Source organism: Silurus meridionalis, chromosome 18 (genome assembly GCF_014805685.1).
Source record: "Silurus meridionalis isolate SWU-2019-XX chromosome 18, ASM1480568v1, whole genome shotgun sequence".
Lineage (NCBI taxonomy): Eukaryota > Metazoa > Chordata > Actinopteri > Siluriformes > Siluridae > Silurus > Silurus meridionalis.
The window spans coordinates 4,753,715-4,766,078 of record NC_060901.1 but is presented as its reverse complement, the minus strand read 5'-3'; the positions used below and the strand labels follow the sequence as shown (position 1 = coordinate 4,766,078).

Sequence of the window (12,364 nt, the reverse complement as noted above, 5' to 3'; positions counted from 1 at the left end):
AGTGGTCTGTGATGACAGGGATACTTAGGGACATAGCAAGACCTACTCTGGCTTTACAAGACACACCATAAGAAAAAAAATACTCTGTTCAGACTCCTAGGCTTTTACTTGAGAGGTTACCATAGAAATTCTCTAAAGCATTACCGTCCTCTTCTGTGTTCTCGAATACTCATGCATTTTCTGTCAAGTGCAGACCAAATCCCTCTTCTTCTAGCTTTTATTAACAAAGCTTTCACACTGATTAGGCCATTTGTTGACTCTGTATCCAAGTGAAATCAATAGTTTTGTTTATTTGCAATTGATTTGGTTTGATTTGGTTGCAAATTGCACATAATTAAACTAACCAGAAAGCAAACCCATTTTTGATTTGAATTTTTTTTTTATGGGGTCCTTGTAGAACCTTCTCAATCATGCAAAATGTATTTAGTGAGCACAGGAAGGCAACTGAATAGATATAAATTCTACAAATTGTTTTAAACTAATCGAATGCACTTTTTTTTGTGGCACATTTTGGGTAGAGTGCACTTTGCAAATCAGTTTATTCTAGAGGTCGACCTCTATCGGATCATACCTGCCGATTAATCAACCGATAGTTTTTAAAATAGATACAAAATAAAAAAACAAACACTCCATGTAAAGTAGTACTGAATTAATTATAAAAAAGAACAGTACTTAATCATGAAAATGTGTTAAATGAAATAAATGTTAATATATTCATTAATAAATATAAGTATATATAGTCAATAAATGATAAATAATTAAGCACTCTCCGTGCAGCACGCAGTCTCTGTGTAAAAACAAACAGCTCCTGGTGTCAGTGATTCGTCACTAGAGGCCGCTCTCTCCAGCAATCAACTATAGGTGCCGATTATTCGGCGATATCGGTGACCTCTAGTTCCGTCAGTAAGTCTGTTTGTTGTGTTCTCACCTGAACCACATTGAGAGGGAGACCACACATTGGTTCAATTCAACCACACTAAACATGGTCTTCATCTTCTCTGCTCCTTGTGCAGTTGATCTCTTCCATCCCCACCAGTCGCCTGAAGTTCTTGAAAACAGCTGGTCACGGAACACAGAAGGACGAGATCCCAGATGATGAGCTGGAGGACATGGAAGACCTGGACGAGATTGACCACGCCGAGCGTGAGCTCCGCAGGGGGCAAATCCTCTGGTTCCGAGGCCTCAACAGGATACAGACTCAGGTAAATTTACAGAGACCAGTCGTCTACAAGCCCCATGGTGAGGAACATCAGGATAGGTTCCAGTACACTCTGTGCTTTCTTTATACTTTAATCAGTGCCAAAGTCTTTTCTTACACTTAGCTTTTTAATATCCTTTGTGCAGTCTGATTTCTGATAAAGTAGCTATTTTTGATTTAACATACAGGTCAGGGGAAAGATCAGGGAGGGGTTAACTGTCTTCCGTACAGTGCCTTTTTTTCTTCATGCTGCTACCTGTCCTCTCTTTATATGGGTGCCCTTCTTTTTCTGTCTTCCCTCCCCAGTTTTCAATTCTCTCTTGCTTTCTCTCTCTGTCTCTCTTTCTTGTATGCGTTCTTTGGGCCTTCCTGTCACGCTCTCTGATTCCTTGCAGATGGATGTAGTGAGTGCGTTCCAGAGCGGCACTTCCTTTCAGGGGGCCCTCAGGCGTCACCCCTCGAGCACCAGCCAACAGCACGATGTAACCAATGTTTCTAGCCCTACACATGTAGCGTTTTCTACTGCCACTGCCTCCAACAAAGCTTCTGCCACTGTGGGGTGTGAGTGCGTGTTTCTTAGTGCATGACAATTAACATTTCCTCCTTCACTCGCCTAACGTTCTACATTCTTCTATAACGTCCCTCTCTGTGAAAAAGAAAACGAAGAAATTTAAACAGAGTTAAAAAAAAATAAAAATAAATCTATTTGTCCACTGCATTGCTTCTAAATCCAAGTGCTGATATTTATGGAGATATATCTGTGTGTACTGTTCTGAGGCCAGTGGGGCTGAGGTCTCTGTCATTGTTCTGTTTGATGGCTTTGGCTGGGATTTATTTCCCCTCTCAAATAAACAGTGTGTTAACATTCTAACAGATCAACATCATGTGTGTTGCGTCTGCAGCCGCTGCTGTGCCTCGGTCCCTCTGCTGGGCTCTGTGACTGCTATAGTCCTCTGTGTGTAAATATTTTGAGTATATGCCCATGGACACACCGACAACCAGCTCAGTCACTGCACTGCTAAAGAAAAAAAAAATTGGCCTTGACGCTGTGTGGGATTGTTTTCGACTCGACTTGCTGCAAAAGTTCCTGTGAAGTGATTTATTTTTTTTTTTCCCCCTCTCCTGCAGTCTAGGCCAGGTTTCTGCAGCTTCATCTTTTGCTGGAGACTGACATGTTCCTTAATCCGTTTGTAACTGAAACACAGGGGAGGGAGCAGAGCGTCTGCTTCTCCTGGAACGAACGTCCTGTTTCTTGTCCTTCATATCCTCTCTTTCTCTTCCTCTCTCCTGTTTTTTAATTTTGTCTGTCTGAAAACATTTTGCTGAAGTTATCAAATGTTTGCTGATAGAGGCTTAAGTGCAAAATTGTTCACATCAGTTGCAGTCTAAAGCCATCTTCGTGGTCCTAACATCTGCAGTAATCTCATATATCATTAGGCTGCCCATGTGGGGTTTCAGAATGATGAGAATTCCAAACTGTACATCAGTCAATCACACCAGTTCTGAGGGTCAGGAGCAATAGAATACTGAATAGAGTAACATGTAGCCAGAGAGAGGGAGAAGGGAAGGGAAAAGTAGAGAGAAAAACACAGCCCTGGCTTCAATGAACATCATGGCACAATGGATGAACCACATCGTAAGGAGGTTTCGTTAATTTATTGTTGTGCATGGCAGCTGACTGAGATCTGTGGAACGAATCGCTACGTAAAGTTCCAGGAGCACGTCAAAATCCTTGAGCTTTGAATGATTTAATTCTCTCACCTACCACCTGCATCTTTTTTTCTTTTCTTTCTTTACTTGTAAAAGATTAACAGAAAAAGGGTTTTATGCTCTTTCTCATGTTTAAACAGTTTATAACGTTTCCAACTCCTGTGTCAGCTTGCCATTCAATACTGTTGACACATTTGACTAGCGCCACCTGGAGTACTGGAGCACTCACGTGCGGTCATTTGCAAAGCCACAGAGAGAACCACAAATCAATGGTTTCATCTGCACACTCACACTTATGGTTTTGAGAGACTCATGCATGTTCCATTTCTTTCTATGCAACAAAGTAGGTCATGTGACAGTATGAAGATTTATTTTGACCAAACAAATCTATAAATGTACAGAAACATTTTTTTATTTAAAAATCCTCACTTATCACGAATAACAGCTTTACACACTCTCAACATCTGGACAGTTCGTATCTTCAAACATTCAACCGAAATACTTTGTCATGCCTCTTGTTCTGCACTAGATTTCTTTCTGACCTTGTGATACAGTTCATCCCAGAGCAGTTCAATAGGATTTAGGTGCGGTGACTGGGCAGGCCGTTTCATGATAGATAACACATCGGACGACTGTTTGCTCTCTAAATAAAGCTTACAGAGCTTGGATGTATGCTTCAGCTCATTGCCTTGTTGTTTGGTGAATTCGGCTCTCGTGAGCCACAGTTCAGATGGAATTGCATGGTGTTGAAGTATGGGATGGTTGCCATGTTGGTTCTTTTCATCTGAAATAAACCTCCAACATTCCCTGCTCCAAAACAAACCCCAAACCATTAAGCTTCCACCCTCATGTTTGAGTGTGTGGGTGAGGCAGTCCGCTAACATCTGCTTTCCTCTTTTCCATCTTATACAAGTTCTTCTGTTAGAGCTCAAAAAAAAAAAAAAAGTTGTTTGTTGCATAGAAACGAAATGATCATGCACATAGGTTGTACGTGTACCAAACAACATTGATTCCTCAAATCTCCAAACACGGTGGTTCTGGTTTCACATTCAGTTCTCTATTGCTTTCACCATTTCTGAACGTTACGCCATTTTCACTTCAGCTGTCTTAATATACACATGTAATACAGCTTTTATACAGTCACATTTTCACAGCTTCTTTCAGGAATCCTCTGCTCTTCAGTGACACACTAATGCTGTCTGTTTCTTAGGTCCACCGGATGAAAGCAGTGAACCGATAATATCCTGAACCTCCAGGCTCTGAACATCGATTGCTATAAATAAAGCCGTATAATGTGTTTGTTTTTTTGTTATAGGCAAACATACCCTTATTTGACTTGAAGAAAAAAAAAAAAAAAAAAGCACAAAACTGACTCCAACGTGTTCCTTCTTTAGATTTTGTGAAATGTGTCATGGGCTATACTCAAAGGTTTACTTCTGTTAAACAAAAGGTAGCACTGCTGTGCATGGGTCCAGTCTCTCTTGTCTGTTTGTGAAATTTATTTGTGTTGTACAGCTTTAGAACTGCTTGGCTGCTCAAAGTTTCTGTATCAAAACATAATCAGCGATCAATGATCAGTCCCTTTCCCCCCTTTCACCCCATCCTGCTCACCCAAGCATGTCCAGAACAATTAACCTCTCATGTTCAGCTGTGTTCTATTATAATGTTGACCTCTCTCTCTGTCTCTCTCTCTCTCTCTCTCTCTCTCTCTCTGTCTCTCTCTCTCTCTCTGTCTGTCTGTCTCTCTCTCTCAATATCTGTCTTTATATTTCTCTTTCACTCTCACTCTTTCTCTCTCTCTCTCTCAATATCTGTCTTTATATTTCTTTCACTCTTACTCTTTTCTCTCTCTCAATATCTGTCTTAATATTTCTCTTTCTCTCACTCTTTCTCTTTCTCAATATCTGTCTTTATATTTCTCTTTCACTCACTCTTTCTCTATCTCTCTCTCTCTCTCTCTCTCAATATCTGTCTTAATATTTCTCTTTCTCTCTCTCTTTCTCTCTCAATATCTGTCTTAATATTTCTCTTTCTCTCTTTCTTTCTTTATATCTGTCTATATTTCTCTTCGCTCTCACTCTTTCTCTCTATCTCTCTCTCAATATCTCTTTATATTTCTCTTTCGCTCTCACTCTTTCTCTCTCTCTTTCTCAATATCTGTCTTAATATTTCTCTTTCTCTCTTACTCTTCCTCTCTCTCAATATCTGTCTTTATATTTCTCTTCACTCTCACTCTCTCTCTCTCTCTTTCTCTCTCAATATCTGTCTTTATATTTCTCTTCTCTCTCACTCTTTCTCTCTCTCTCTCTCTCTCTCTCAATATCTGTCTTTATATTTCTCTTTCACTCTCACTCTCTCTCTCTTTCTCTCTCTCAATATCTGTCTTTATATTTCTCTTTCTCTCTCACTCTTTCTCTCTCTCTCTCAATATCTGTCTTTATATTTCTCTTTCTCTCTCACTCTTGGTCTTTTTTATTTTCTCTCTCTCGCTTGCATTTTGAATAACTGGACACTGGCTATGAGTTTTCTGACACTACTACTGAGAAGAGATTCTCCGATCATGTGTTTTCCTGACCCTTTATTTGATACTAATGTTTAATATATCTTGTACATTTTTTTACTGATGTGAGAGTGGACAGAAAGAGATGGTTGGTCTCTCTCTCTCTCAGTGGAGCTCGCAATCTGGTTTTTACTCACCACAGCCTGTGTGTGTGTGTGTGTGTGTGTGTGTGTGTGTGTGTGTGTGTGTGTGTGTGTGTGTGTGTGTGTGTGTGTGTGTTCTCCCGCAGCTCACACAAACCGAAGCCGGGTTTACACTGTACCATTACAGGTCTTATAAAGAACCACCAAAAAGAAAAGAACGCAACATTTTATAAGACTTCATAGCGCACCCAAGGAAAAAAAAGAACTCAAAGCGACCTGAGACAAACGTAGGACACAAATTAGGAAGCGTGAGAAACGTTTAATAAATTCTCATTGCTGTGGTGTGCATCTAAAGCCACCAATAGAAGGACTGTATAAAATTACTAAGCGAAATGTTTTTATTTAAAAAAAAAAAAAAAAATTGTTCAGTGGTTCTCAAAGTGTGGGGCAAGCACCTCTAGTGGGGAATAAAGACATGACAGGTGGAGCGCAATGAACTGCAGGATTTATATAATTTTTGTTGTAATTTTAGATTTTTTTTCTTCATTTATGATTTTGTGATACTATTTAATGTAATTGATTAGAACTTGATATTTCAATAAATTAGACATTTTTAAACTTGAAGTATTACCATTTTTGGGGGATGATGCAGGACAGGTGGGGGCTTAAAAATCCACCCCTCTCTAAAGTAGGGAACGTCAGAAAAATTGATTAAAAATAGACTGGGAAAAAAGATAATGATGTTAGGCATGTTTTATATATGTATGTAGTAATGCGCTTTCAGACTGGGACCTTTTATGGTACAATCTGACCTTATCACAAAGTTTATATTGTTGTAGTCTTAAAAGCCCACAGCGTAAAACCGGCTTAAGTTTCCCCCTATTTACAGCCAGTTTATTTGCCCATGGTTTGGCCCGTATTTAAAATGCAAAGTGTGAGTGTCTGTATGATTTGTGCCTGACTGTGTGGTTTTCACCACTTTTCTTATGAAGATTTTGAGGCTGACTATGTGTTTGTGTCTATACCCCCTTGCTTTCCCTCAGATCCGAGTAGTGAATGCATTCCGCAGCTCCCTGTCCCCCTATGAGGGGCTGGAGAAACCCGAGTCACGCAGCTCAATCCACAACTTTATGACCCACCCGGAGTTCCGGATAGAAGACTCGGAGCCCCACATCCCCCTCATCGACGACACAGACGCAGAGGACGACGCCCCTACGAAGAGAAACGCCACCCCGACGCCCCCTCCGCCTCCCTCTCCATCACCCAACCAGAACAATAACGCCGTCGACAGCGGCGTCCACCTATTCTTAGACAACTGCACGCCGGCCACGCCCTCTGTCCCAGCGAGCCCCATGCACAGCGTGGAGACGTCCCTCTGATCGGCTCCGCCGCCCCTCCCTTTCTCCACACTTTGAGCCACACCCACCTTGCCGTCTCTCTCTCTCTCTCTTTCTCAACAGAGACCCGTGCTCGCTCAGCGGACTCACGCACACACCGAGCCGCGTGTGATCTCTGGGAGCTTGGCTTGTGCTTGACTGAAATAAGAGCAAGCGTTCACCAGAATGTAGGGTGTGGTTGTGATTATTACCCTTTTTTTTGTTTTTTGTTTTTTTTTCCCCCTCTGTTGTCGTCTTATTTTATTCTCAACTCCCTCTCGGAGAGGGAAGGACTCTGTTTCCACCTCTGCTTCTAAAATCTTTGTCCCCTTTGAAAAATGGAGGGATTGTTAATTCAGATTGAAAGTGACCTGTATTTTTTATTATAGTTATTATTATAATTATTTAATTATTAATATTCTAATACTGAGGAGACAAATGGTTTCTCTATGGCTTGAAAATTATTAGATGTTGGAATTGTCTTTTTTTTTTTTCTTTTCTTGAATGGTGGTGTATTTTTTTTTATTTTTTTTTTTATTATTATTATTTTTTTTTTCCTTTGGCCCGAGATCACCCAGATTCATTTCTGCTCCATTTGGCTGGTCATATTTTGAATTATTTATGGGTTTTTTTTTTTTTTTTTTTTTTTTTTGGAAAAAGGCAGGTCTGTTTACAAAGTTTGTAGATACTTTTTTTCTCTTTGTCGGTGAAGGAGCTTCCTGATGCAGAAAAATGGGGAAAAAAAAAAAAAAAAGGAAGAAGAATAACTATTTCAGATACTGCTGTATTTTCAGGAGAGAAAAAAAAGGTGTTTCTATAGAAACCAAACTATTTTTGCCTGCAAGTTTTATTTGTTATATATTTGTGGATACATAGAAAAACTTCTAGCCAAATAGATAACACTAAGGCTTGTATAGCAGCGAAGAGAAGGCGTCGAGGTCCGGAAGCGAGGACGGGGATGCAGGCGAGGACCTCCGTTAGTACATTTCCTTTAGGCATTTACTACTGCGTTTCTTCAGTTTATAAAAGCTAGTTTATCACGCTTACTAGGGACTGTGTTATGTTCCCAGTTCATCGATATTTCGATCGAGGCGTAATGGTCAGGGAACTCGAGGTTTCAAATGGCAGCAGCTGAAACGGAATTAAAAGCGAGAGAGACAAATCACCGACGTTATCGCCGGGTTGGTCATTTCTTAGCAGGAAGTACATCGGTGACATTTCTGTCCCTGCCAACGTGTGATATCAAGGCTCATGATCTCAGGCTTGGAGGGAAAAAATGTAAATGGATGAATCAGATGCAAAAACATGAGTGAAGAATTTTTTTTTTTCGTCTTGAATTAAATTATCTTGTTTCGATTAAAATTTAAGATTACATTTATCTTGGTCAGAAAACATTTCTAATTTTTGTGGCTTGATTTTTACAAAATAATTTTTTTTATTTATTAAATTTTTTTTTTTTTTTGGGCACATTACGTTTCCACTTGGGAATCAGGGGCGGGCGAACAACGAGAGATTGTATTCTTTAGGTCGGGGGGGAATAAACACTTGGGTATCATGTTGTCTCTGCACAGGGTACAGTTCTTTCAACTCCCTTTGGAAATTTTGATACAGACCATTATAAATATAGAGTCAGTGTATTTTTATGGGACATGAACATCTTTTGACCTGCTAAAGCAGACTTCGAGGAATTTTACACAGTAACCAGTGCAGTAACGGCTTTCCGAAGCAAGGCTAGTGATTTTGGTTCTGCTAGGAATCTATTTCTCAGGGTGGCGAATAGTACGAACCAGGCTTTAAAAAAAAAAAAAGAAAACCACATACAGTCAAATATTAACACTTTTTTAAAATGTTTTATTGCCTCTTGTATTTTTTTTTTTTGTTTTGTTTTTTTCTCCTGCAGGCCTGTAAATCGAAGAGGAGAAAGTTTATAGAAGGGTAGGATGTGCTCTTCAGTCAGTACATCCCCACTTTTTTTTTTTCTTTTTTTTTTTCTAATTTATTACTTTTTTTGTTCCTTGTGTTAAACAAATAAAACAGAAAAAAAAAGCAGCTTGAGTTTGCTATTTAGTGAAGAGATAATATGGAAAGATAAAAATCCACAAGTTTATTCTGTAGCTTCTTCCTGTAACAGGGATGAATGTTTTTTTCCATCTGTTTTTTTTTTTTTTTTTTAAACTTAACATTTGGAAATAAAAAGTACTTCATGTCTGTTTATCGGGAGAAATGTAAATGGTTATCGTGATTTAATTTACATTTGAAACTTGTTGAGTAATGTGTATGGTTTTTAAGAATTAAAAGCGAAAAAAAATGGATATTTAGTCTAATCTAAGGCCATGTTTTTCTTCGTATGTAATTCCGGTGCAGGTTTCAACATCTTGTGTTTTCTTGTAAGGAGTAAAACAATCGTGCTGTATCGGGAAAACGTTCAAGGAACCCGGGGTGATGTGATGCAAGTTAGTCTCATCAGTAGGGGTGTACGATAAGATCATAATTGTCGTTTTAACTATTTTTTTATATCGCAAAACCCACTTGTAACACCTACAGAGTGAACGCATACATTACGTGATGAAGTCTAGTAGATTAGACTCGTGCTGCATGATTCAGTCTATTAAAGTGCATTTAGAATAATCACAAAATTCTAGATATTTTTTTTCCTCCAAAAATCAGCTATTAAAAGAATTTGACTCAAAGGTGATGAACACGTTTAGGCTTTATAAAGGTATAAAAGAAAAAGACCAAAATCTATTTAAACTAAAAGATTTATCCAGCACAGCTGTGAACTGACCACCACACAGAATACACTAATCAATAAAAACTAATAAACTAATAAAAATATCATCGATAAAATCCCAAAAATATCGATATTTATTGTCGATATCGCACACCCCTACTCATCAGCACTTTATTCCAATTGCATCAAACTCAATTATAGATGATCCCAAAATCAAATACTGGCTTTAAGTAAAGGGTCCAAACACTGAACATTTAATGAACAAGACAGAATACAGATTAAAGTGCAAAAATAAAACAGTAAGTAAAAGCAGTACATTCTGCTCTCTTGTACGTTCGTCTGATGGAGATGCTTGGGATCGTGTCTTGGCTGTAAGTTCATTAAGGTTTGGGTCTGTGCTGGTGAAATTCTCCGGAAAGAGTGAAGGTGTGTGTCAGTGAGACGACTCTTGTGGTGTTCATCTTCACAATGGAGGAAATTTACCCACGTTCTTCCAAACATGCAGAGCTTTCGAGCAACTTGGAAGCAGTTTGACTCATTTTTATTTGTAGAGCGTTTTAACATTTCTCAAAGCAGCTTTACAGAGATAAAGAGGTTATAAAGGTGTATAAAAGAGTGTATAAGTTTATCCCTAATGAGCGAGCCAGTGGTGAAGATGAAACTCCCTGACATGGCGTAAGAAAGAAACCTTGAGAGCAACCAGAAGATGCAGAACTGTTCATACAAATCCGCAGTCTGAGGTGTTGTAGTAAACTGTGGATAATAATTACAGACCAGATCCACAGCATCAAAATATCCCACTCCACCAAAACCATCCATCCATGAGCCCTCTAGATCTGCTCCCCAACAATAAGTGAGCGACTGTTCCATAACTGGGGTTCTGTAAGAAAAAGCTGCTCACAGAGCCAAACTTTGCCATTTATATCTAAAATAAATATATTACCCCACAGACCCGATACAATGGATCCACAGGCCTTGAGACTGTCCTGTCTAATCACAAAACTATAAAACACTCGTACTTCCCAGTTTGAGTCTGGTACTGATAGTGTACTATATCTGCCTCATAAACAAGATTAGAAGATTTTGCAGATGCAGTCTGCTGTGGAGCTTTGGAGAATTTGAGAAGTGTGTGTGTGTGTGTGTGAGAGACAGCAATACAGGACACACACACACTTCGTTTTAATGTCAAACTGTCAATAGAATACTTCAATATGATTTGCCATAAAACAATTAGCTGATATTTGCTTGCTCGTCCCCCAGTCCCCCACCTGAGCATGTTTTTTTTTTCTGACTTACCCCCTAACTTATGACCGGATTGGTCTGGAGAACACAGAAAAACGTTCCCCAGTGTTTTTTTTTCCTTCAAAGGATGATGGATGTGAAAAGTGCACAATTGGTTGAAATACAAAAACGTCTAGAAACAGCAGGAAACCACCCCAAAGCTCAGTCCTCCTTCTCTGCACCTTTTCACAAATCAGTTTTAAAAGCCCAGTTACATATGAAGCTGTGAATAGCTGTGAGTCAGAGCATGGACTCAAAGCCATCGGACTGTATATACACTATACGGACAAACGTTTGTGTGCTTTTTGAGCATCACATTGCACATTTATTCCCCATTTTCAGTTATAATAGCCTTCACTTTTCTGGGTCGATTTGTGTATATACAGTACATGTACACATTCGTACCGAAATCTTTCAGAACAGCGCTTTCGGTTCAGTGCACACGTTTACCGAATGCAATCCTTTTACATGCAGTTCAAATCTGAGTTCCCACGGGAACGTATTAAGTGGCGGACCGTGAGTTTCTTCACTTTCCACCTCGCACTTTGTGCATTTTTTTAATTATTATTAATAAACAACAATGGCAGGAGTATAAACAGAAACTCGAGTTAGCGCGGTGTCACTGTGGCTGCTCACTACGTGCTGGAAATACGATTTGTTTTGCGCATGCATGAAAACGCTAAAGAGTTCATAGCAGATTGTTTCGCGTTTTATGTCCAGCTTCAAGAATTTATCTTCAAAGAAGAAAATCCTGACAATTTCTCATATCGAGGGAGGGAATGAATGGATAATGGAAGAAACGAAGACATTTGGTAAAGTATGCTGAAATAAATAGAGCAGTTAAGTAGATTATATCTTTAAAAAATGTAATATTAATTGTAAAACACACAAGCACATGGAAGTCCATTTCCACCAGTGAATACAAAATAAAAAAAAAGGTTACTGCGTCTTTTTAATTTCTCAAATATGACTTGCAATTTCTCGCAATTACGAGTTGATATGTAACAATTCAGACTTTTTTTCTCAGAATTGTGAGATATAAACTCGCAATTGCGATTGGAATTGGTTATTGCGATAAAAAGTCACAATAACCTTTTTTATTTTTTTATTCAGTTGCAGGAATGGGCTTCCGTATAAACACACACACACACACACACACTCACACACTTATATACACATGTTTATTACCCAAATAGGGTGTAACAAATAAAAACTATAAAAACATTTTTATTTAATCAATCACATTTGTGCCAATTTTAATGATTACACAATTTAATCAATATAATAAAAAAGTGTATTGCATTAATTTTATTTATTTATTTCTTTTTATAATATATATATATATATATATATATATATATATATATATATATATATATATATATATATATATATATATACATATGATATATATTATTTAACTAA

General features: G+C 38.5%; 1 protein-coding gene across 3 annotated transcripts in view; it reads left to right on the top strand.

The window, feature by feature from the left end:
- Positions 1-9,239, top strand: part of atp2b1a (ATPase plasma membrane Ca2+ transporting 1a) — a 44,611-nt gene extending 35,372 nt beyond the window's left edge. Inside the window, exons 20-22 of one of the 3 annotated variants that reach the window (XM_046873042.1) lie at positions 1,014-1,202; positions 1,594-1,680; positions 6,595-9,239. In XM_046873042.1, the coding sequence (XP_046728998.1) occupies positions 1,014-1,202; positions 1,594-1,680; positions 6,595-6,930 (612 nt within the window). In that variant the 3' untranslated portion in view covers positions 6,931-9,239. Of the gene's footprint in view, positions 1-1,013; positions 1,203-1,593; positions 1,758-6,594 lie in introns of all 3 variants that reach the window. The other 2 variants (XM_046873044.1, XM_046873043.1) reach the window with 2 other exon arrangements.
- The last annotated feature ends 3,125 nt before the right edge of the window (positions 9,240-12,364 follow it).